General features: G+C 42.5%; 1 protein-coding gene across 3 annotated transcripts in view; it reads right to left on the bottom strand.

Moving 5' to 3' along the window:
- fgfr1a (fibroblast growth factor receptor 1a) overlaps positions 1 to 18707 on the bottom strand; it is a 28237-nt gene extending 9530 nt beyond the window's left edge. For 2 of the 3 annotated variants that reach the window (XM_080003922.1, XM_080003921.1), the window contains exons 1-7: positions 18072 to 18707; positions 13692 to 13872; positions 6635 to 6877; positions 6309 to 6398; positions 4651 to 4823; positions 2498 to 2621; positions 1488 to 1678 (exon numbers count right to left, since the gene is read on the bottom strand). In XM_080003922.1, the coding sequence (XP_079860048.1) occupies positions 1488 to 1678; positions 2498 to 2621; positions 4651 to 4823; positions 6309 to 6398; positions 6635 to 6877; positions 13692 to 13845 (975 nt within the window). In that variant the 5' untranslated portion in view covers positions 13846 to 13872; positions 18072 to 18707. Of the gene's footprint in view, positions 1 to 574; positions 726 to 1487; positions 1679 to 2497; positions 2622 to 4650; positions 4824 to 6308; positions 6399 to 6634; positions 6878 to 13691; positions 13873 to 18071 lie in introns of all 3 variants that reach the window. The other variant, XM_080003920.1, reaches the window with a different exon arrangement.
- Positions 18708 to 26264: the final 7557 nt, after the last annotated feature.

Genomic DNA, 26264 nt, shown 5'->3' on the forward strand with positions numbered 1-26264 from the left:
GCCCCTCATTTTCCATCACCAAACATTGAAATACCTCAGCCTCATCTCTACATGCAAGAGATGGGCAACATGGAAAACTCCACAGCAGAACAGTGCTAAAATCTACAACAGTAAGTCTCACACACACACACACAAACAGAGGGGGGGGGGGGTCAGAGAAAGATCATGAAGCCCTCATGGAAAATAACAAAGGCAGTAGAGAGAGAGAGAGAGAGAGAGAGGTGAGCAGAGGACTTTGAAGGGCAAGGGAGTGAAAGTAATGGAAGAGGATGGCAGGAGAGAGGCCCTTATTAGGAGGGCATGGCACAGGCATGGGGCAGGAATGAGAAAGGAGTCCAACATAAACCAGGGCCCAAACACTTTCAACTGTTCTGCTGGGAATTTTCCATAGCGTCATTTACAGTCAGGAGCACCGAGACAGAATGAGGGAGGGAGGGAGGGAGGGAGGAGAGAAACAGCCGGGGGTGAGTGGGTAGGCTGTCTCTAGCGTACAGCCCTATCTCTCCAGGTGTTCCTAGCAGCGAGGCGTCTGTGTGGTCCTACGTGCGCTGCTGTACAGCGGTGAGTCGGTTACCTGTGGGGTCATATCTGGTGACAGTCAGCCAGGCCGACTGATTGGCCTCCCCTATATAATTGGACACTTTACAGATATACTCCCCGCTCTCCTCCTCTGTCACATTGTAGAGGGTCAGCACCTGAGTGTCCGAGCTATTGACCCCAGAGTGCTGCAAGTAAAAACAGGTCACGTGTAACAAAACAATAATGAAATATAAGACAGCAGCAACAAAAGCAACAAATCCTCTCATGATGAACAATTTAGTTGTGATCGGGATATATATTGCTGGGATATATATCTGCATTCGAGTTGGCCAATATATTGCTATATGAGACTAGTTATTGTCTGGAACTTTGGTTAATTATTTCATGATATTGTTAAATATTGTCTTAGGCTGCATTGAAGTAATGTCATTTTCCAAACTTCATACTGTTCAAGCTGTCTCCATCCACTTGGTCGAAATATCCACACTTCCAATATTCTTTCCTAAAATATTTCTTGTGTGTAAATATCTTATGAAAGCACCAAAAGTCATTGCCAAAATATCATGACATTATCGATATTACAGTATTCGTCAAAGAGCTCCATCGCCCAGCCTATTTTGCAGGAATTAAAATTTTCCTTTTACATTTATTAACATTAAATTACATTAACCTAAATTAAGAAAACATCAAGGTTTCTTCTATAATAGAGAATCACCCTGGGCCTCATCACATTTATCTGTATGGCAATATAAAGTACATTAGGTCAAATAATGTAATAAGGAATTTAGGTTGACATGACCCTAACCCATGAAACTCTATTTCAGACTTAATTTTACTTCATTTTAATATAATTTAGTTAGCACCCACGTTGAAATACACCCAAAGAGGGTTTATTCATTGTAATGTAACTGTTTTGGCTTTTCAAACATTGGTACGTTGGTTCCTACCTTAAGGATGCGGACGTACGGCAGACCGTCGGGGCCCGCGTGGCTCCCATTGACCTCGATGTGTTTCAGCCACTGGATGTGAGGCTGGGGGTCGCTGAACACCTTGCACTCAAACTCCACGTCGCTTCCCACCACAGCCGTGCGATTGGCTGGCAGGCCGGCCTGCAGGATGGGCCTGTGCGGGGAGCGCTCTGAAAACAGGCGAACAAAACAGACGCTTTAAACACATTTTAAATAACATGAAAAGACGAGTGGCATGTGCCTTATCGAAAACAATAAAAAGTTGCTTTTAAAACACTAACTATTAAAAATGTGCTTTTCATTAAGGTCTCTCACTGTGGCAATGGAAGGCAGTGATTACAGACAAGGTCACAAGTTAAAATCAGATGGCTACGATTTCACAAGATGCAGACGGCAATTCCTGAGCCAGAAAATTACATTGACTGCATCCCCTGCTGTACTCTGCCTGTGTGATTACTGACATTAACCAAAATAGATGGATAGTTGAGTTAAGAGTCCTACGTCGAGCCAGCATAAAATTAAAATGTTCTTGGGGTCCCATTTAGTCAGCCGATAATCCTCCAGTGTAAACTAATGACCATAGCATCTGGCAAAGGAACAAATGTCTCAACGGTTTTGACCCAGACATCACTGTGGGACTGGGCTCAGCCTCCAGAGGAAACATTCCCCTCGCTGAAACGATCTGGCTGCCAGGGACAGCGGTGGGTTCCTGCCAAGCCCAGGGGACAACAGTGACTGAGGAAATAGGCCTGTGATTTATACAAGTGTTGGTGTGAGGAGAGGGATGCACGGGTCAGGTCCTACAGGGAATAATCATTTTAATTCTTCATGTAGCTCTGTCCTTCAGGCTACAAGTGAACAAGTTTAATTTTAGACGTGACTTCCTTAACAAACACTCGCTCCCTCAACCCAAACCATGCGATCGGGAAGCTTGATCCGGGCTGGCAGTTCAAAAGGCACAAAAACAAGGAACAAGAAAGAACACTCACCGACTACGTCAAGCTGGTAGGTGTGATTGATGCTGCCATATTGGTTTTCTACAACACAGGTGTAGTTCCCCTTGTCAGAGGGCACTACAGACTCCATGATGATCGTCCACACATGGTCTCGCACCTGAGCATGGGAGGAAAGAGAATGAATAGTATTAAAATAGCAGGACATTTATCCGTAGTGCTAGCTGGTGGATTGTTGTTTCCTTTTTTTAACTTAGAAAGAAACAATCAATAGTACTATTTACTTACACAAAAAAGGTAAAGTTTTATTTTTCTTTTATAAGTTCCCAAAAGAAAATGACCCAGTAGATTCTGAGTAAGAGCCCTGTCGAGAGTAATTTAAATAAATTTAAATTACTGAGAGCACAATTGGCACTATTTTCTAGGTAGTGAAATGGACCATCAGCAGTAAGCCAAAACAAACCAAAAAACAAAAATACAATGCAAACCAGCCAAAAAAAAAATAAAAACACCTTCCAGTTGCTCCTTTTCATATATCATAGCCTCAATGAGTTAAGCTCCTCACCAACGAGTAACAAAAGGGAAAAGGCGGAAGTGCATGTTTCATACATCTCTGCCCGAACCTGTCTTATTAGCCTCACTTGATGTCTCCAGTAGAGCTCGCCTCCCGGTTTTTCCAAGACAAGTTATAATTTGTTCTTCCATAAATCTGCCAAGACCGGCAGTGTGTGATTAAACCAACAAAACCTCTAAGGCCATGCCAACATCAAACATCCATACATGCAGGCGCAGCCATACAGTTTCCCTCATTTAGCTAAAATATGATGTGGAGGGAAAAGCGTGTTGGGGAGGAAGGGGGTCCAGCTGTCTGCGGCCAGATGTGTTGCGCTCGGCTTCATACATGTGTTGTGCATTACCTCCCTCCGTCCTGCCGTGGCTCCACACAGCCCTATAGGAACAATGGAGGCCTGGCCATAAAGGAACCAGTGTGTGTGTGTGTGTGTGTGTGTGTGTGTGTGTGTGTGTGTGTGTGTGTGTGTATGTGTGTGTGTGTGTGAGAGAGATTTGGGGGGCGGGCGGCCGCTGATACGGGCCTTTGCACCTTCACTGAAAAAAATAAGAAAAATTAAAAAGGGGCCAGATGTCGAAATACAGCTACATGAATGGGAGTTGTTGGGGGTGGGGCTTGGGGGGGAAGCCGAGAGGAAACTCCTAAATGCTTCCCAGCTGAGGGGGGTGGGACTGCGGGGGGATGTCTAAGCAGGAGGTAGGCTGCACGTACACCTTGATGAGAAGAGCAGATGCAGGTGAGGGAGGCTGGTCTGATGCACGGGTGGTGGTGGTGGGGGTGTGTGTGTGTGTGTGTGTTGGGGGGGGGGGGGGGGGGGGGGGGGGGGGGGGGGGTCATCTCCGTCCATGTGTTATCCCTGGGTTTCCTGGTGCCGCCGAGAATTGGACCCCTTCATCGATGGGAGTCCACCTAAGTAAAAACGACACCCCTGGTTCGCCAGTGATGCATCGCTTGAAATATTTGGAGACACGGTAATTAATAGAATTTCTACCCTGACCAACACCCAAATTCAATGGGAAGACGCAATCGGTCGAAAAGCTTTCGAAGTGTGTGTTCATGGCAACATTGGAGAGTGAGGGAGTGAAGTTAGGACAAAGTAATAACTTTCAACTTTACTGAGTTCAACAATGAAAGAAAGTAAATTTCCTGCTCGGCTCCCTCCCTCCCTTTTTTGCAGTGTGAATCAGTTTCCACGCGATTCATTGTAAACCTTATTTGCCGAAACCTAGAGACTAATCCCAAGCACTTTGAAAGCTTGAAAGTCAACCTTCATGGCAGGGCAACACACTGATACACAGAATGAGGACAGCCAGCCCTCCGACGGGTGGCTAGGATTGCCCACCTGGAGGTGTTGTTATTGTGGCACAGAGATGCCTTTGTGGAATAGGATTTCACCTCGCATTGTTTGCTGGCTCAGGTGTGAAACTTGCCTCTGCTTCCCGCTCACATAGAGACTTCCTTCTTCAAGGAGGCGGGCAAGTGATCTGATGTCATGATGAGATCACCAACACATCTGCACTCATGGTCAATGAGTTGTGTTTCAATAAGTCCATAGATTACCTGCAGCGCCCAAAGAGCTCGGAGCTGTGTTTTCAATAATGATTACATTTTCTTTTACCTTGAACCCTCCGATGCGTTGGTCCCTCTTGAACTCTTTGCCGTTCTTGAACCATTTCAGTGTGGGCAATGGGTTGCCACTCGCCTGACAGCGGAACTTGACAGTCTTGCTGGCAGGAACAGCATGAAGCTTTTTCTCCATCTTTTCTGGGTGAGCCCAATGGGGTGCCATTGCTAAGGAGCAGAAAGTGTATTAGATAACACAGCACAATAGAAATCCACAAATAAAAAATACGTGCGATTGCTTATATTACAAAAGAAACAAAATGCTTAAATCCTTATATTTTCGCATATTTTAGCTATAGCCTTAGTAAATCAGGTAACAAGAAAATAACGCCTGTCACATAAAAATATAATTGGTCATATTTGAGGTAATTATAGGTAATGTAAGGAAGCTTTAGGTGTCTGGCCAATTCCAGTGGATGCATAAAGTGTGTGGTTGTGAAATCCAATAGTGTCCTTCTCTCTAAAACTAGTGCTAGTTATTGAAGTTATGGAAGCTAGGTCTAGCTAAAGTACCTAAGCTAAGCTACTTAAGCTAAAGGACAAATTATACTTTCTGCGTAGCCAGCGAGGGTCTGTGTGATGTAAATTGCATCAGCTGTGCATGTCCGCAGACCTCCCAGATTTTGTGACCGTGCGGACTGTACATACTTACAAGCACGCCAACTGCACATACGCTAGCGATGGTCTTTGGCAAGTTTGTTAAACAGTATACAAACAACAGAACAGAATAAAAATACAATAAAAAAGTATATATTTAGCCAGAAAATAAGATGACAATCGTCAACATAAGGTTGGCAAGCAACTCACTTTGTTTGGTGGTCAGTATTTTACAATAGGTTCCATGGAACTCAGAAACCGGTTCATTCCAAGCAGGTATTCCCCGGTAAATTTGTGTTTTTTCCCCCCACCCATTCTGATTTCTAGTACGCATTTGTGGTAGGCGTCTGCAGACACCTAAATGTAGTATGTACAGAACTGTGTGTGCGTCTGCATCTGTGTAATTTTGAGCCTATAATCAAGCCTTAAGGTAGCCAAATATGGTTGAAAAATCAAGCAACTTTCAAGAAAATGTCAAGAGGTTAAATACACAAAAACAAAGCAAAAAAACAAAAAACAAAAAATGAATTTCTTTGAACTAAAACTACAACTTTGATCAGAAGGACCATACGTTTCCTTTAATTTCAAAATCCCTTTAATTTTCAAGGCTTTTATCGCAAGCTCCACAGTGATTATATCATGTTCTCTACTCCCATAAAGGATGGAAGGAGCCTAGGCACCAAGGTCGCAGTCGGCATGCCTGCCACGCTTGGCGGCTGCTGGTTTCCTTGTGGGCAGAGCAGGCAGCGGTAGCCAGCTGACCATGCCTGAGGGACTTAATTGCCCTGTCGACTCATACGCTAATCAGCAGACATCTAAGGTTAACCATAGTTGACTCGGGTATATTCCTTATGCAAGTGTAGTCACAAAGAGAGTGCGAGCGCTCTGATTCAGCCGAGCGAGGTCACTCAGCCAAATATGAGCCAGTAACATGCAACAGTCAGAAGGCTGTGGCGTATTTAACCATTTGTGGAACTAACATTCATCTTGTGTAAACTAGATGGAATGTCCAGCACACCATGAGCAGAGCACGGGCCCGAGACTTAAAACACTTACGCAGAAGCTTTTGGCTGCCCAACAGTTTTGCTTCCTCAGACGAAGACTCGTCCTCCTCATCTTCATCCTCAGATGAAGCCAAGGTATCAACTAGTTAGGAAGAGGTAGAGAGGGTACAATTACAGTGACGGTTTTGTACAACTCAACTTCAACCTTAAAAAAGGCAACAAACATTAAGTCAGAAATCTACTATGTAGTTTCCCAAAAAACAGTTTTTGTTTGTTTAAGGAAACTGGGACAAAGCCCTTTAGAGACTTCTGATAATTACTGTAAGAGAAAATATTTGGTAGAGACTTTCGAGAAAGAGACCCCCTCCACAAACTCACCTGTCACATTATAGATGGCGCTGTGGTTGCCAAAGGTGGTGCACGTGTACAGGCCCGAGTCTGCCACCTCCACCGTCTCAATCTCCAGCTTGCCTTTGCGGATCCGTGTATGTTCACTGCCCACGAGTGCGACATGGTCCTTGGTCCAGTTGACGGCCTGAAGGGGGTCTGGAGCTGTGCAGCCAAGTTCGAGGCGGTCTCCCGGGTAAAGAGTGAACAGCACTGCTTGGCTTTCTAAAGCGCCTAAGCGAGGGAAGGATTGAAGCTGTTCAGTGTGACTTCTTAGCAGAACAAGAAAGGAAAAAAAAAAAAAAAAAAGAAAAAACTCAAACACAGATGAGATGGTGCTACGCAACTATGGGCAGCTACTCTACCTTATAACAATAAAACCGTGGAATTTCTAAGTACACACACATTGACATACACATGAGGCCTTTAATATTGTCTGCAATCTTATTATTACTACTACTACTACTACTACTAATAATAATAATAATAATAGATCCTCTCAGCTACTTTTTAATCACAACAGTGTTGAAAAGACTGCAGAGAACAATCAATTTTTAGTCGCCCCATAAGTAAAACTGTGCACAATAACAGCTTGTTTATTTAATCTGAGAACTTGTTTGTGTTTACTGTGCTGAAAATCGAGCAACAGCCCATCTCAGCACAGCGCCTGCCCAGCCTCTTCCCCAAATTAAATTGCATCCCAAATTAGTCAAGGACCAATCGTCAGGCTGGCAGCGAGCGACTTGTGAGAGGAAGGTGAAATTCAATTAGAGGAATGGAGCGCGGGGGGGTGGGGGATTGAGGCTCACAGAGCCAGACACCTGAGCCCCCCCCCATTCTCAATGACTACATGGTACACAAGAGGGGTGGGGGGGGTAACCCAATTATTTAGGAACATTGTCCATCACAATGGTGTTGTTTGTCCCGTCGCAGAGGTACAGACTGTCAGAGGCAGAGCTGTTTGGGATTCTTGTTGTGATAGCACAAGCAATAAACTTTCAAACCAAAAATGCGTAGAAGGACTAGGGCTGAATGATTTGGGAACATAATCAAATTGCAATTTTTTAAGACCAATATTGCGATTGCGATTTATTGTGCGATTCCTTATTTACTGTATTATTCAGTAAACACACATAATAAATCATTCTATAGTATGACCAACACAAAAATGGATACAGTCAACATATAAACTGCTCTTTCTTGTGGGTCAGGTCTACGTGTTATGATGAAATTCGATTAATTGATGCATAAATGTATATGAAAAACATATCTTCGTTTAACCATTGAATTGTAAAAAGAAAAATCTTCAATCACAGTAGAATATTGACTCATTTTTTGTTTGATTTAACTTCAAGCCTTGTGTGCATAAATCTACAAACAGCGTTGCTCCGTGTGCTCAGGGACAGCTTTATGCTCACCAAATTAAAAAAAGGTAAAAAACAAAAACAAATAGACACATTATTCTGGAAGAGGCTCCGTCCAGACTATACAGGTCTTCCAAGCTCTGCCAGCAGCACACGCCGCACACAGCGCACCGTGGCCCGGGCCAGAGCACCGGGGGGCAGCACTGAGGGTTAAAACGATTGCTATAGGCGGGGTGGGAGGAGGCATGGATAAAGTGTCCCCATTATGCACGGTTTCGTTCCATACGCACTTTTTCCGTTCCATTAGAAGACGTAACATAAAAACAGTGTGACAGGTGTGCAAAATGTGCCCCGATCGTTCGCTCTTTGCGTCCGGGATCGATTAATCGTTCAGCCTTAAGAAGGACTATTATCTCTAAATAACCACAAATTAATAGCCCCATCGGGTAAAGGTATAGGACAACTCTAAAACGACAAATCTACCTTCTGCTTCTCCTTTACAAACGCAGGTTGCATCTTTTACCTAGAGAAATAGAAAACATCCTGCGAAAACTATAAAAATGCCTCCGCCGTGGTTTGCAAAACCTGAAGATGAGGAAGTCAGAACAAAGAAGGCGTTGTACTTGGAACTGTACTCGGGCTGCACGATATTGGAAAAAGCTGACACTGGTATATATCTTTTTCTGCAATATATATATTCGATAAGAAAAAATATAGGCATTTTCACCAGGTGGTTTGAATAGGTCAATTTGGAAAGAATTACTCATTCTATAATTATTGGGGTGATTTTGTAGGAGAGCGCATCTGCATAGAAAATTAAAATAATAATAACTTTATTCTTGGCCCATTTAGGCCATAATCAATTAACTGTATATATATATATATATATATATATATGTATTTTTTAAGTTATCTTGACGTGGGAGCGATGAAAACAAACATGGGGGAATGTGGCGCTTCGGGACATTACTCATTGGATGGATTATTCCAACATTTGCCCGTCTGCTACCACATTGTGACAACATAAGGTGAACGAGTCTGAGCGTGACTGAAACATGCAAAAGTTAGGAACCAATAAGTAGAATCAAAATGCACGTGTCTTGTCGAATCCATGGTTCTTGGAAAATTGGAAAAGAACCCTTAAATCTGAGTAAATTATGTTATATCAGACATAGTTCTCCTGTAGATAAATCATGGAAAATAAGAACCGTGCAAGTTTTCCTTTTGTATCAAGCAGTAAAAAAGTTGTAGCATGATGTGTTTGAGTTAATTAACCTTACATGACACCTCACATCGCGATGACGATGCTGAAGTGATATCAGCCCTAAACTGTACAGTACAACTTATGGGCCCCTGTGCATTTGAAAACTACAGCTTCTTCCTCCACACAGGTAGCACACCCATATAGCATAACCTCAGGACAACATCAGCAAACCTTATCATAGTAAACCCTCCCTCCATCATAACAAAGGCCTTCAAACAATAAAAACCAGGGGGGGTTTGAGCGAGAGCATGTGCACAGCAGAGAGCGAGAGAGGGCCTGCAGCGGCAGGTTCTAGTGCCAGTTGCTATGGTGACCCTAGTTGGGTCTAGTAAAGGTATTTCCTGGATCACATATGTCTGTCAGGCCCTTAATCCCAGCAGGAAAAGGGGCCAGGGGGCCGGGATCAACTTTCTCCTCAAAAACAACCAAAAGGAAAAAGGAGAAGAGACATGTGATGGGCGAGAGCTATCCAAACCTGGATGCAGACCTTAACGCCAAGCCTGCGTGTGTGTGTTTGTGTGTGTGTTTGGCCCCCACCCTTTAGATGTTAACGCTGCTGATAAGGCTGTGACAACATTCCAGCTGTTAATCTAGCTGCAGACATCATAAAAAGTCACTGAACACCATAAAAATGACATGCTGCTACATTGTACAAAAATGCTAGAATTAGTTTTTCTTCTGGAACAGTCTACTTCATTTGGAATGATACTTGAGCATTACATGAGCACATTAGATTTCCAACATCAGTAATTTGCATATTTCCCAAGTGACTAGATGTGCATCTTGTTTCATGAAAGCATTGAGTTTGTAAATATGGTAATGTGTTTTTTTCTGAGCAATTGGGGCCATAGAGAACAGCTTCAAGTCAATGTTAAAAGTAGTGGCAAAAAGTAGCTGAACACCCTACATAGATGGTCATTTGTGGAGCGAACATTGCGCTAAGTTACATTTAAAGGGGACCCATTATAAAAAAACTCACTTCTGCAGTGCTTGTGCACATACTGTATGTTTGGGTCTCTCATGGGCCTACTAACACACCAACTGTGAAATAAGACAAGTGAGTTTTTTGTGAGCTGTCAGTTCAGAAAACATGTCCTGCAACGAGCAAAGCTTTGCAGCCCTTAACTATGTCATTAAGCGCTTCAGTAGAATTAGAACCCCCCCCCCTGTATCTGAGTACCTCCACCCGTGGAGCACCCCCAGACCTGCTAGCATTGAAGCTAAGAGCTAAGCATAGGAACCTCTCTGTTGCTTGCTGCGGAGACCAGCACAAATCTTTTAAAAGAAGGAATTAATAACAACTGTCCTTGACAAAACTACAGATGAGGAAAATGTAAGTATTTCACACACACACACACACACACACACACACACACACACACACACACACACACTCAACCCCCCCCCCCCCGACGTCTCTGTAACAGAATGAAATTAAAAAATAAATAAATAAATAAATAAATAAAAATAAAAAGCCCCAAGCCCCGCCGTATCCCACGGTGCTCCAAGCTGTTCCGGACACAGCAGTGAAAGTTGGAACAAACTTTTAACTAGGCCTTGTAGATCTATAATGAGTGAAGATTCAGCAACTGGGTTGCTTATTTCATGCTTATCTATTCACAAACAGATTTTAGTGTACTGATAAGGTGAAATTGGCTCATAGAACCTGGAAATTGTGCTTAAACTCCATTGGCTCACATAACTAGGGGCCTGACCGCTCATTTACATATAAAGCGGCACATACTGAAACAGCCCGTTTTGGAACAGGATGGTACAGAGGCTTGTCAGAATAGCTCAAATGCATTGCTGGTATTTTCAGCAAAAAAACTTCATAGGCATGTTTTGGGGACCACAGATATCTATATTAACTTCTTGAAAAGGAGCAAAATAGGTCCCCTTAAATTTCTTCTTTCTAGTGTTTCCTCTTAGTTATCAGGATGTTTTGTCTGATTAATCCTCCTGACTCCATGATTGGATTAAAATGGATGAAGGACCATATTTTAGTGAGTAACCCAGCTGGAATAGTCTCATTTCATGTGTTCTTCCAACCATTTCGGAAAACTGATTGACATCCCTTAAAATCATCCTAATTACACTAAAGGATTTGGTTGAAGATGTGAGCATGAACCGCAGGATTTGGACAAGAAAAAAAAATTCTGTGAGTTCAAGACTTAGTAAAATGAGTGGCCTAAGAGAAGAAAAAAACCCAGTAGAGTTGGCGCCAGTCTATAAAACCTTCTCTAGGTCTGAGATAGGAAGCAATATGCCAAGTGAATGACTGTTGGGATTTCCTGCTCTCGCCACAGCATAGAGTGCAGCAAAATCAGAGGCACTAATTGTGTACAGCAAAAAGAAAACACTCTGGCTGGCCTCCCCCACTGGTTTGACCAAACCAGGGTTGGGTGGAGGGAGGTTAGTTACAATAGGCACAACTCTTAGGAAGCAAAAGAACAGCACAATGCCTATTTGCAATCCCAAAAGTTCAATGGGTAAGTGTCCTTTCCGAGGGAGCTCTGGTAAATGACCTTTTCACTACCAAATCAGCTATTGACATTCAGCATGCTGTAACCCTGGGTGCTACAAGGGCTAGCCTGCAGACCACAATTAGCCTTAAATTATTCCTATATCATTCAAATGTGACATACACCACCTTAAGGTCTACATAGAGTATTAGCTGAACAAAAGAGAAGGAAGACAGACGCCTACAGCACAGATGTCTCATACTTTCATCCCCACTCCGAAATTCAGCAGAGCTGTACTCCTGAGCCTCAGGGCGATGGCAACTCAAGATCTTACAGGCCCTCAATGGCAGGGTCAGTGTCTTTTTGTCCGCTTTGACAGCAGATCTTACAGGCCAAAAGAAAATCCACTGGGAGCTCCATATTTGTGTATGTCCTGACAGTTGAATGGCTTCTACCCCGTGGATGTTTGAATCTCACACGGGATGTTTCACTAGTAAGACAAATCCCAACAATGATATGATTTTAACGCAAACACGTTTCACTGAATCTCTAGATCTGATTAGCCCCATCAAGGGGAAATCAACAGAGGTGAAGGGAAGGGTTTTTTTTGTTTTTTTTTTTAATATATAAGAAATGGTAGTCTTTACGGGGTTGGGGAAATTTAAACTGAATTGATGGAGTAAATATTATTTTCTTATGTCAACAACACACACAAAAAGAGGGAAAACAAATAATAGGACACCCGTTAAAGACGTGCCCAACACATTTCCATATAACCATTTTGTTTCCTCGCCTGAGACAAAAAGAATGCAACCAAATGCTTCTTGTGTGATTGTTTGTCGACAGCTGAAGCCATCCGTCACACCACAGGGGAGTGCCGGGGGGTGCATTCCCAGTCAGAGTCGTTGGGGGAGCGGGGGGAGGCAGAGGGGCGCATAGATAGTACCTGGCCATTTGGTGATTGAGCACTGGGTGGAGGGCAAATGCATTACACCCCCACCCCAGAGGCAATTTAGTACCTAAGCTCATCTGAGACAGAAGAAAAAGCTAACATTCTCCTCTGAAACACAATCTTTTGGGATAGGGACGGGCTCAAAGTAGCATCTTCTTTCCCATTTTCCCCCTTTCAAGGGAAAAAAGAAAAAAAAAAAAGCTAATTTATAGTTTCCCTAGCAGTTAACTCCTTTCTCAGTGACAACAAATACCTTTTCATTACAAAGGAGGAGAGGAGCAGGGGCTGCTAGGTAGTGGAGCTGCCCTTGGGCTACAGATGGGAGTCATTTACTCCTCCCTGTCCCACTGTTGGCTTAAACACAGCCGTGCCAAGTTTATTTTATGGCTTACTGCCCAAGAGAGACCCTCTTACATAATTACTCTAATTATAATGCTAGGGTTTATCATATTCTTCTGCTGGGCTCCACTTCCGACTGCTGAGTGTAAACATTCAAACCCATCTACCCACAAGTCTAGGTAGCTATTACACCGCTGGACTGTATCCAAGAGACACATTTTTAAGGATTCGATTTCAATGTCTTCTTCCCCCCTCTTCAGAACTCAAACTTGTGCAACCATGGGGTCAGGCTGACTTATAACCCTATACCATTGTTCTGTTCACTTTCGGGAAAAAAAAGATTCTTTGTATTACCGGTGTGAATGAAGGAAGTGTATTAGAATCAATAGATGAATTATGTCTGGTTAAAAGTCCACAAACCCAATAGTTATAACCAGAGTTATAATATATCTGCTGCAGAAATAACATACTGAATATTTCAAAGACACCAATGTTGATTCAACGTTCTAAAACAATCAAGCTTTTTTTTTTTTTTTAAATTAACAGCATTCACAAGGAAATACATTTCAAAGTATTTCAATCAATCTATGAAAGCAAAGAAAACATTGGTAAATACATGGAAGCACAAAAAATGTATTTATAAATAAAGTTAGCAAAGCCATCTTACCTTCATCAGCATTAGCAGGCCGGGACTGGACTGGCAAAATATGGGCAAGCAAAGCCAGGTACAGTAGGATACTAGGCCCCACCAGCATCATGTCGTGGGAGCTACAACTGTTGGCTTCTTTGCGATTGGAACTCCATTCAGACTTTTGGGGCATCCGCCGTGGGGAATTAGCAGTGCAATGCTGAAAGGAGGAAAACAAAGAATGAAAAAAAAAAAAAAAAAAATGGAAGCAGTTTACAACCACTATGTGAAGATTAACTCACAATCTGAATGTGTTTGATCAGAACCCCACACTTGGTAGCACTCCTTTGACAAAGCCAAACCCATCAGCACACAATCTACTAAAATTGCTAGATTTAAAATCTTGACAACAAAAATCAAATTTTCTTATTTTACTTGCACTGGGAAATTTTTTAAATAAAAATAAGTTTTGCATGTTAAAAGGGGTCCAAAGTAAATACTGGAAAACTGGCCTTCTTGCACGAAAAGTCTTTGATAAGGAAATGTGGGGCATTAGGCTAGCTTTGATAATGCACAATGCAACTTGTCTACTTACTCAATGCCCATTTTACTAAAATGAAACATTTCTTTTTTAGAAAACCACATTTATCTTGTAGAATTAGCAACTGGAACTAAAAAACATTGTTGCTATTTAGACCATTGTTGGTCAGGGAGCCATACTGTTGCTGATAGCCCGTGGTTGGTGGTAGCCCATGGTTGGGCTGAGGACAGATACATTATCATGTGCAGTGCACGACCCTCATAGGCACATCTGCTCGCATCATCACCTCTGCAGCATCTGGCCATAGAGATTAACACTTGGCCCTAACCCCCATAATCCCCCTTGAGGAATTTGTTAAGGAGTAAAAAAACTAAGGCCTGTTATGCGACACCCCTGTGGAGAAGCCGCCAAGCTATCATTTCCACACTCACAGATCTATTGCTTGACAGTTGGTTTTGGTCCCAACCCCGACATGACCCTCCAACCACCATTTGCGCCCATGCTTATCAAGCTAGGAGAAACAAATGCTGTCCTCTTAACAAGTCAAGCGAGAAAAAAACAACTTTGGCCTCATCAATGACACACACACACACACACACACACACACACACACACACACACACACACCATGAAGAAGCTGTCCAGCAAACATCTACATTGTCAAAGGTTGGGTAAAGAAACTCAAATCTCATACTCTCACAGCATACAGTTTGAGAAAGCTTTGTTGTTTTTTTTGAGGCAATTGTTTCTGAAAGTGTCCATCGCTCAAACGTCTATTGTGTTCCCCTCAAACCCAATCCAATTTCACTTTCCAAGAATGGCGCAGTGTTCCGGCAGCTGAGTGGGCTCAGGCAGTGTCCAAAGGGGATAAAGAAGCTTGGTCACCCCGGCTCTGTGAGCAGTGAGTCAGTGTTTGGTACGGATCCAAGAAATCTACTTCTGCTGCCAGACACAAGGAAGTCCAAACAGCCAGCAGCGGACCATGTTCCCTGGGCTTTTATAAATATGAGACCAATAAGACAACAGTACATGCATATAGTATTTTTGTCTAATAGGGGAAGGGCATAAAAGTAAGTTGCTAAATATCAGAAGGCTCAGGTATGTTTCAGTCATAGCAAGCTGTGAATCCCATGTAAATGCCATTCCCATACGTTCCTTGGCCCTGCCATTAAGTCGAATTGATCCTATTTAGTGGAAGCAGGAGAAATGCCCACCCATATATAACAGTGGATCAGAGAATTGCTAATCCAAGCTCCTTTCTCCAAAACCAGAGGTAGCTGAGCAGGAGGAAAGTTGTGCGGATGAAAATTGAGCTTGAAAAAAAAAAAAAGTTAAATCAGAGACACTCACCACACCTTCTTAGTCATTCCTGAAAGTGACATGGTGTCAGTTTAGATTGAAATGACTTGAAAGAGTATTTCAAAGTGTGCTTATTTTGGGACATTTACAAATAATAATCAAAAAATGGGGTATGCTTAAATAAGATTATTTGCTTAAATATACTTGGGTGATACTGAAGAAAAAAGCAAGAAAATAGCCTACCCTGTCTATATTTTTTATTCACAGAGTAAGTGAGGCTTTGTTTTGCTTTTCCAGCAGCCACACTGACTGAGGACAGATTCTGTTTAACACCGATGGTGTGGGCAAATTGTCCCTGAGGGGTGGGGGTTACACACATTCCCATTACACACCTGGAAGCCCCCCTGCAGTAGTTTGGTTGTCTAACGACTCATAGCCACGGCAAAGCTCAGCTTGTACTCGAGGACAAGTTAGTGCTTAGCTAGAATGAATTGCAGATCATCTTAGAAAGTATATGAAAGTATATGGCTACATTTTCATCGCGAGAAAATAATGAAAGATATGCCATATATTGTTGGCAATATTTTTTCCCTTTTTAGCTCACCTCACACTAATATTTATATTACATCTCCATTGTGAGAACCTATCTTGATTTTATACTTTTAATATACAAAAGCTGGAGTATTGTTCTCAGGGGGAAAATTATGTTAGGTTATCGATATTTTGCTGCTATTGCATACAGAGCAGCAGAAAAAATGACTTCCAAAATCATTTCAAAAATTGCAAAAAAAAATAAAAAATAATAAAAACATTTGCCTGAACACTCAGTTAAACAGAGGGTTTGACAATAGTGATGGATGACTACATATAAGACGCGTGTAACTTCCACCACCATACAAAGACAAAAGCTATAGGCCTCGGCCTAAGCTGAAGCGTGGCTGCCCAGCACCATAATTACAGTTCACTGCCGCCCATGCATAAAATTCCTTAGCTCCCTGATTCTGCAGCTCGGCCCAGTCAACCCTATGGACAGGGACGGGACTGTCTGCTGTTGCAGTTCAGGGGAAGTTACTGCATCTGTCCATTCTGAAAGCTACACCATTTTCGGAAAAATAAAGAATTTCATACTTGTCTCACGGATTAATCAATTCTCCACTGGTGCACTACGGAATCTAATGTATCCTGGAATTTTCTACCAATGTAAAAAAAAAAAAAAAAACCCAACAAAAGAAAAGCAATGCCAGTTGACAGGCTGACATTAAGTATTGAATTTAGTTGACAGTTTATCCAAAGTCCCCTTCGGTGCTCAGAGTTATTATCATTCTTGGCAGGTGGTCCCACTGGGAATTGAATCACTGACTGGAAGCGTGAACACCATGCCCTTCTGGTTATTATGGCGACATTAAAAGATCTCTGAAGTTAAACTGGGTTCATAGCATAAATATGGTACAATATATAAGGGGTGAAATCGGACGCTAGAACCCCCCCTCCCCTCCCTATAATTGTTACTGGTATCAAAGTATTTCACTGGTTGGAAAAAAAAAAAAAAAACACACACAGCCCTAACCTAGCCTCCTAGGCAAACGTCCACACACACAGACAGCTTCCACGGAAAGCTTGACTTAGTCGTAGTAGATATGATTACACAGACCAGGTAACTTCATGCCAGTCAGCCAGCCCAGTAAATTAAAGGGCAGCCGTATTGTTCTCATCTACCGCTCTTCAGTTCAACACCGAAGAGTGCTGAACTGATACCTGTTGGGGTTTCCCCCCCCCCCTCAACACCGTTCATTTTCTCTCCCATTTTAAACGGTAACACCTAGAGCCCCGCGACCCCAAACTCCGTGATAGACGTAATGTGGTAGGCCTGCGCCGTGTTTGTCCTTAGTTAAATGCCGCAAAGGGAAACGCTGAACTCCGCCAATCTGAGTTTAAGTTTTTCATTATGTCATCGTAATCCAGAAAACAGACTTTTCTTCCGCCTGGTGACTCATTGGCGGTAGAAAGCACAAATATAAATTTGTAAATGTGGTTGATGGTGGATAAGATGACAGTGGCCTGGAAGAATTTTTAACAAACCACATACTCTTAAGCCAATACAAAATACAACTCCTGACCTATACAATGTGCTATAGACACTAAACTAGTCAAGTGCTTTAATTTAGAAGTTGATGACACTGGACAAAGTAGACAATTTCATGTTAATTTCCATTGAATATATATAGATTGGATTGAAACGGGCCTTAAACCAGAGCGGGGACTTCATTCTAGACATGAGTGTGTTTCCAATGCTTCATTTTAAGGGGGGGGGGGGGGGGGGGCCCGATTAATAATACCCATTTGCACAAGTTGGTTTCAAAATGGTGGTTAAAGCTCCCCTCTGGAAAGAGGCTGGAGACAAAAGTCTCAAAATCCTCAATTTAAACATCTTTTACGTAGAGGCGGATCATAGCGAAGAAAAACAACGGGCACCCAACATGTTCACACACACGCACACACACACATCCAACAAAGAAAAAAAAAACCCCAAAACAATTCAACTGGAACCACATCAGAGCGACACACATATCTGCACTCACCTTTTTGACTCCCGGGCCGAGGTTCAGGCGGTGGAAGCGTCCAGCGGGCGCATACGTCCAGATCGCCCTCGCGTCCCCGGTGTTACTTCGGCGAACCCACCCCGAATCCCGACGCGCTCGCCGGTGTGCTGCGCATGTTCGACCAACTTTACGCCGAGGCGGAGAGCGTCAAAAGAATGCGCGGTGCCCCCTCGCTCCGCGAAAGCGCCGAACGCTCGGCGGAGCGTAAAAACGACGAGGGAGGGAAAAAAAAAGAAAGAAAAACAACAAAAAGACAAACGAGAAATAAAGTTAAACCTCGCTGAAGCCAAGTGTGGTTTCGCGTACACGACTTAAAGAACAAACTTGTTTTTTTTCGGGGAGGCTCGGCGTCCCGAGGCTTTCACGACGTGGAAAACTAACCCCCCCCCCCAAAAAAAAACAAAAAAAAACACGGTTCGTGCCCGCCAGTCGGGCTCTGCGGGAGTTTCGCGGTCGCGGTTCCCCTCCGGTGGGGGGGGGAAGTCCCGAAGTGAACCAACTTTGCGCTCTCGCACGGCGCGGGAAGCGACGCGAAGATCACCGCGGCTGCGGCTGCGGCTCCAAAATCCAGAGGGTTCCGGGCGTCAATGCTGTACGGACCGGTGCATTCCTCCCCCTCCAATCTCAGAATGTGCGCATCCTTCTCCGGCTGGAAGAGACCTGGCTCCCCCTGCCACCCAACACCTCCACCCAGCAGGCTCGCCGCCGCGGTGCGTTATGGGGATTGAAGTTCCACGCCCATAGGCTTCGATTTTTTTCAATTTGTATTTATTTCTTTTTTTTTAAATCAAGATACAGTGTTTATTTTCCAGGGTTTTTTTTTTTTATGGATAAGAACCCCCTTCGGATGTATTTCGAACTTCTTTTCTGGTAAATGATAGGCTTTTTAGATTTTCTTTTTCTTTTTCCCCACCAAGAAAGATATTTTACTGACGTGAATAAAATGAATGATGGTCAGACATCACTTAGGTCAATGGAGTGTGTGAACTGGGTATAAATTGAGACTGGCCCACTGCATAAATCTTCATTTACATTTAGTCATTTAGCAGACGCTTTTATCCAAAGCGACTTACAAGGGAGAATAACGTTCAAGCTACATTGCGACAGAGACTTTATACACACTTTGAGAAATACACAACAAACACAATAAAACAGAGAATAGGAGAAGCTGGTTGTTTAATTGAATGTTTAGTATTTGTTCTTACTTTACAGTGAGTTTTTCGATTTTTGGAAACTGATAAAATTGTTCATTTTCTTCTTTAAGGTTTCACAATGTTGTTTCACCCTTTCACCCTTATCTGGTAGCAGGTTAAAAGTCTGGCCCCCACCAGAATATAGTTGACATGCCATGATTTAGGTGTTACATTTGAGCTCTCATTGCTAAAATCATTCACAATAAATTAAAAAATAAATAAATAAAAAAACATAGAAAAATGAGCCTCGGGTATTGTCTTGTGTTTATTAAAAAAGCCCATACCCCTAATCCAAGTTATTTTATGTGTATTGTGTACTGTATGCCTTATGACTCTTCCTCAAATAAACTAGATTTTACATATATTCAAGTTCAAGTTCAAGAGATTATTTGTCACATATACATACGGCCGTTCTTTCATGTCCATTTGCAAATTACACATAGCAAAAAAAACTACTGAAGCCGGGAAATGTAAATTGGATTAAAAACATTGCTTTGAAGCCTTGATTTGGATAAGCTCTTTGAAATGAAGCATTTGAATGCCTTACATTTGCAAATGTTAGGTGAAGTAGTCAAAATGTATAAATGACTTTAGGCTGTTATCCAACCCAATTATGTGTAATTTAGACCAGCATGAAGTTAGTAAATATAAACAGTAATATAACCTTATTTTTCGTCAAGCTTCCATGGGCTTACAGATAAGATGAATGAATGCCAATTACTCTAAAGGTAACGTAGGAAATAATGGTTTTAATCAGCTTCCTGTCCAGTGCAGCTATAGAATGCTTTTATTGTGGCCACATAAGGATCATATGCATTGGCAGCATTTCAAAGACCCTCAGAATTTCAAATGCATCTGGCAACTCAGCACAAGCATAAAAGCTCCCTCTGCCTGATCAAACACACATCGCATATATATCTGAAGACCTCATATGGTCTTTGATTTCAAGTCCCCATTTACAAATGATTGATAACTGATGCTGCAGAGACACACGAAGCCCAGCTCAGTATTTAGATGAAAGAAGGGGCTGAGGGATTAATGTTCCAACGTGTTTTACCTTTGCATTAACATGGCTGTGTTAGTATGTATATAGTGTGGATGTAAAGTCACCACTGGTCATAACATGTATGCAAGTTTCTGCTGAATAGTGACAAAGTAAATAGATTTCCTTTGGATTGCAGAACGCTGGAAAATGCATCTACAATTTTAGCTGGCTGATTTCATTTTCTCTAACGTCTCACTAACAATCTATTGTCATAGTTTTGGAATCCAGACCAAAGCTCTTGGGATTTGCTGCAGTCAAGTTGTCTCTACCATGATGTCATACTTCACTACGCCATGACCAAAACAGCCAACTTTGATTATAAATAACGTTAAAATGAGGACTTCACGTCTTGTGGGAGGTTGGTTTAGGTAACACTTCATGCATCAATACTAAATGAACCAAAATGACGATTTACAAGACATTAGCAGTTTTGGAATTTTGAATTTAGATGATCTTAGATTATCTTTCTTTTTTGTATTATGTGTTTACGGAATTCTTATATCCTGAGGTTATTTGCAGTGCTCAATATAATTCATTAATAATTATATACTGTTAATAAAGTGTTGGAATCAAAAAAACTCAACAAAGCTCTTAAACCAAAGATAAGTCATATGAAATTTATTTTTATGTCAGTCTGCATTTTGTCAGCGCGTTGCGTGTTTAAATGATGGATTCTCTCTTCCTGCAATGAATTGTTTTTAATTCCTGTAAATCTGCCTGAGCCACATTGTTAAATACACTTTGAACTGGAGTGGATGTGAAAGTTAAAAGAGAGCTGTTGCAATAAAGCAGATGAATGAAGGGCGAATGTATGGTCTGTATAAATTCCAGGGTGAAACCGAACCATATTTACTAGGGCAACTTACAGTGAGAGTTGAATGTACATGTGCGCAATTTGACCACATCTTACCATTTCACAGAACCAAAACTTGGCTCGGGTACACGCCTTAGATCTTTGATGTACCGGCACAGCAAACAGCGCACATTTTATAGACACTTTTGGTGTCATCACTTGTTTGGTTCAGATTTATAAGGCGATTCCTTGAACTGCGATTCACACCACTGACGACATAATACAATTAGTAAAATGCATAAACAACGTGGCAAAATTCGTAGCATATGCCGATGGCGACAGAAAATGCATTGCTGCATCTGCATCAGTCTTCCAGTGGGGAGGACATGGATTTCTTTACCCTACTGGTGTCTCGTGAAAGTGAAAAAGTGAGGCCTTGGGTGAAAGGGTGAAAAATAACCCCAAGGCCAGAATGTTCAATCAGGAGCTTTTTTTATATATATATATATATATATATATATATATATATATATATATATATATATATATATATATATATATATACACACACAAATAAGAATATCAATGAATCATTAACCTTTGACTGTGATATTGATGTGCCTGGGTCACTAAGAAAACATTAGCTCACATACAGTGAGGGTCATTGTTGAAGACAAAACTAGGGTTATAAAATGAAGATTCGGAACAATGAATCAATGCAATTTGCTCAATTTTATGAATTATTTAACAGCTTGATAGTTTTGAGGAATAGGACAAAAGAAGGGTTATAACTGCACTCTCAGCAGTGTTCATTTACAAGACATAATTTACTTTATTCATCTACATTATTTCCGATAAGCCGGCCTGGCACTGCCTGTCGGTTGAATCTGTAAGAGACAAAAGCTCAGCCTCGACACACAGGCTGTTTTTAAGACAAGGCGGGCCATTTCTGATCTTTCTTCTCTTCCTTTCAGTGTAAGGAAATGTGCCGGACACTATCAAAGCTGAGAAGACCTTATGCAAAAGCAAACTGAAGGGAAGCGAGCCCGCACATCAGCATGGGAACAAACAGCAGGTCATGCAACACTCAGACTAAACAATATCTGTCGCCGCGACGCTTTGCATGGCCGTTTCCCTAGCAGCTTCTTCACATCCAAAAGTGGTGTTTTATTGTCCTTCCTCCCCTTGTTTGCATTCCATTGTCACCCGGATCAAGTACAAATATCCTTCTTTACGCGGAGAAAACCTCAGTCAGTCCCTCTCCTACATTGACTGAACCCAGCCCTCATCCATCCATCAGCGGTGCCCCGATCCCGCGTAGGGCCCCCCAGCTCCAAACGCTACCCCTGCCCCGCTCTTTGACATCACGCTGTTGTGGCTTTCCGGGTCTTTATGCTGGCTGTTGTCTGAGGCAGATTGAAGACCCTTTGTGTGCGTCAGGCCCTGTACTGAGTGGCCCGGGAGGGACCTGCTGGGCTCCGAGTGGAGAGACAGGAATGCGCATATGAATAGGCCAGTGTGTGCTGGGCACCTGCTGACAGAGGGACGGTATGCTCCTGTGAGCCTTAGTTCATCAGCGTAATCATCTTGTTCAATTACACGTGCAAGCGTGGTGTTGCGTTCCCTTGTCATTTACACTGAATAAGAGCGCTGTCTCCCCCTTTGTGACTACGCTTCTGTTTAATGCGTTGATACAATTATTGATGAATGCGGCAGCGGTGATGAACTGACAGCTCCATTGTTTTAGCTGTGAATAATTATTCATTGTAGATGACACTATTTGGTGTGGTTGGCATTCGGACTCGGCTTGCGAAACAACAACATCCACCCAGCTTCCTGCCTACTTGCAACATACACCTATTGTATTTGCACCCCTTCTGTTAACATTTTTTATTCATTTTTAATAATGCGTCTTTCACCACCATCCACACTTTCATGACTATACACATATTTCCTTTCATTTTGTGTCTGTTTCAGTTGGCATATGACAGTTAGGATTTCCAGACTACCGGCTAGTACAATAAAAAGTGGGTGACACCCACATGAATAACTACGACAGCCAATAATGCTGGCTGACTCACTATGTGAATCAGTATGATCCTGCCCTTGCTGCTGAGACTTAAAATGAGACTCAAGTTTTGGCTTAGGGTTGTTTTGTAATTTCAGAGAATAGGGGTTTTTTTTGTGACTCAGCCGCCTCTTTATCAGATTTCCAGATGCATCTTTAAAACACAACAGTTTTATAACCTATAAACATAGTAAACAAGTCAAATGGGTGATTAAGGTCAGTGGAGTTGCTCAAATCTTGTGGATTTGGCCAGCGATTCAAGCTTAGCTGATTTACTGCTATACTTTTGCATGATGGGAACTTGATGTATAATACCGACAGATTGGTTAGTTCTCCCCGTGACTCATATGGCAGCGCTTATGTATGGTTTGTCTGACTGTGCTTTTGAAGAGATTGCATCTCCATAATCAATACGAAAGCACCCCAATCCGTCTATCCCAGAGTCTACTGAATGTTAACTTAACCATTCATTGAAAAATGAATGTTCCCCAGAACAAATACTCTCTGCACCGAATGCTTATCTGTTGGAATTAAAGAAAAAAAGAACAGATGGGTTCTGTACATAGCATGAAGTAGGAGAATCAGGTCTTTCAATATGTGATGCAGCAGAACATTGTAACTAGAGCATCTCTTGCCAAATAAATGTCCCACGTTCAAAAACTTCAACTTGCTTACACTGCAATGGAGTTAAAGAGATACCTCCACACCCTCGCACAAAAATGATTAATTCCAGGAATGTAGGGACTGGCTTAAGAATACAATATATCCCATAAATCCTGACAATGTGCTCAGTATGCAAGCCTGAGAGTCTTCTGGGTGAGGATCTTCTGGTCATCTGTATTTGGAATAGGAGTCAAACGAAATACAGGAGATGCCGTTTCTCTTGGTGATATATGCTGGCCAGGTCTTTGAAGACAATTCATCATAAGGTTTCTTATTTGTTCTTGGCTCAATGACAAGATAAGCCTGACATTTTTGACAGTAACGGTGCTGATTGCGAGGAAAGAGAGCAAAGAGAGGTGCTGCAGTCCGCCCAGAGCCATGGCTCTTGTCGCCTGCTGACCTGGAAAGTGTAACCGTAAGATCTCAAACATCACGTCAATCATAAGACAACATGCTGCTTTGAAGTGGGAGTGGACCCCAATTGGATTACGTAGGTTCTGAGAGGAGCAGCTCCTGTAGATTTGATTATGGTGACCCCCCCCCCCCCCCCCCCCAAACCCCCACACAAACACACACACCCCTTATAGACACAATCAGAGTGTGATTCAACCCTCTATCCCTCCCCCAAATGGAGATGAGATCATTTGGGGGGTGGCGCTCCAATGAACTTTAATGGCTTTCCCGTCTCCCAGTCCTATACCTGATCATATGCTGTGTGTCCTGGTGTTGCTCCACCAAAGCAACTGGGAGACCGAGGGAACCAGTCTTTAGCTTGCACTGGTCTTCCACAGGTGCATCGGGTCAACGGCTGCTTAATCGTTTAACCTGTTTATGACCTGTTTAACTACGTAAACATCATATCTCAACAGTACAACTGAAATCAAGGGAGCAAACGCGCAGCACAATGGTACACCGTTATGATAAAACCGAATGGATGAATGGATCAGATTGCACCTTATCCCTTTGGGAGAAATTGAAATGTTGCGACAAGCAGGAGATAGGCATCGAGATACAATTCAACAGTGAAGCGAAAATCACAGCGGTGCAAAGGAAAAATTAGGATATGTAACTAAATAGACAACAAGCCCCTGTGGGCTGATGGCTTGTGTGTCAGGTGTACTTGGTGCCAAAAACAGCCTTCAGACCTGAGCTGACACTGACAAGCTGAGGCTTGGGGTCATCCAGGCAACGACAGCGCATCACATGGAAAAAAAAGATATCAACTCAAAAAATAAAAAGCTGAACTGTATATAATAGTAATATATACGTGTATATATTTTTATATTATATTTATATAATCTTAATACACTGTTTATGGATAGAAGACAGGACATCTTCATGCACAAGAATTGTTAGAAAAACATCCGAGAACATGACCACACCAAACGCTCTGTTTAACATACCGATCTGGTGCTAACTTTGAATCTGCAACACTGGCGTGGCACTCAGACCACCTTCTATTTTTGAGGGAAATAACATCCAGTCCTGGTTTAACTTGGGCTCATTATGGTGGAAGTGGGTTCCAGGGCCAGGAAGTTTCATTGCTTTCCAAATAAATCTCACTAAACAGAGCTGTAATCCAAATTCCTCGTCTCGAGAAGTCTTTGCCCGACTCCCCACAATACAAGGTTTGAAAATCAAAATGTCGACTCTCGGGGGAAGAAAAGCGAGGGTTTGCCTAGAGATCATCCACGGTAACATTGGTATCAACAAAGCACGGAGTAGGTTTTGTTTTGAAGGCGGAAGAAAAGAAGTAAAGGGTGGTCTCGTTTTCTTCTTTTTTCTTTTTTTTTAAACAAAGCAGCTCATTTTCACGAGATGGTTTTGCAGCGTTTTTCATACAAAGGGGGCAAACAGCTCTTAAATTTAAACCAGCCTATGAAAACATATCAAAAAAAAGAATGAGGCCTTTGAACATTCCACTTCGACTTCACCCAGTGACACATAGGGTTTTCATTATCACGCTCACTACTAGCAAATCTAAGACATCAACTTTGATTATCTCACACAGAATTTGGCAGACTGCAGTGACTATTCTAGTCAGCTCGCTGGACCAAAACCGTCAACTAATAAGGGAATAATAATGATAATGCTGGTGGGCCATTTCAATTTTCAAAATGAACGTCAATAACTTCCAAACCAAAGTCCTCACACTGACCAAAGCAAAAAGGCCATAAACGTCACGTACATGGGGCATTCAAGTCAGGTGATTTACCCAACAGCTCCTTAGCTGTGTGGAGGGAGGTACTTGTCAATGAGTTTAAACAGCTTTAGTGTAAACACTTGGCCTGGTTTTCTAAACTGACATCCACTCACCGCCCCCCACACCCACCGACCCCACCCCCACCAACCCCACCCCATCTCCTTGTGCAGTGTGGCTCAGCTGCAATGAGCTCCAGATGTGGCCTGG

The sequence above is a fragment of the Zeus faber genome (genome assembly GCF_960531495.2).
Source record: "Zeus faber genome assembly, chromosome: 7".
NCBI classification, from domain to species: Eukaryota; Metazoa; Chordata; class Actinopteri; order Zeiformes; family Zeidae; genus Zeus; species Zeus faber.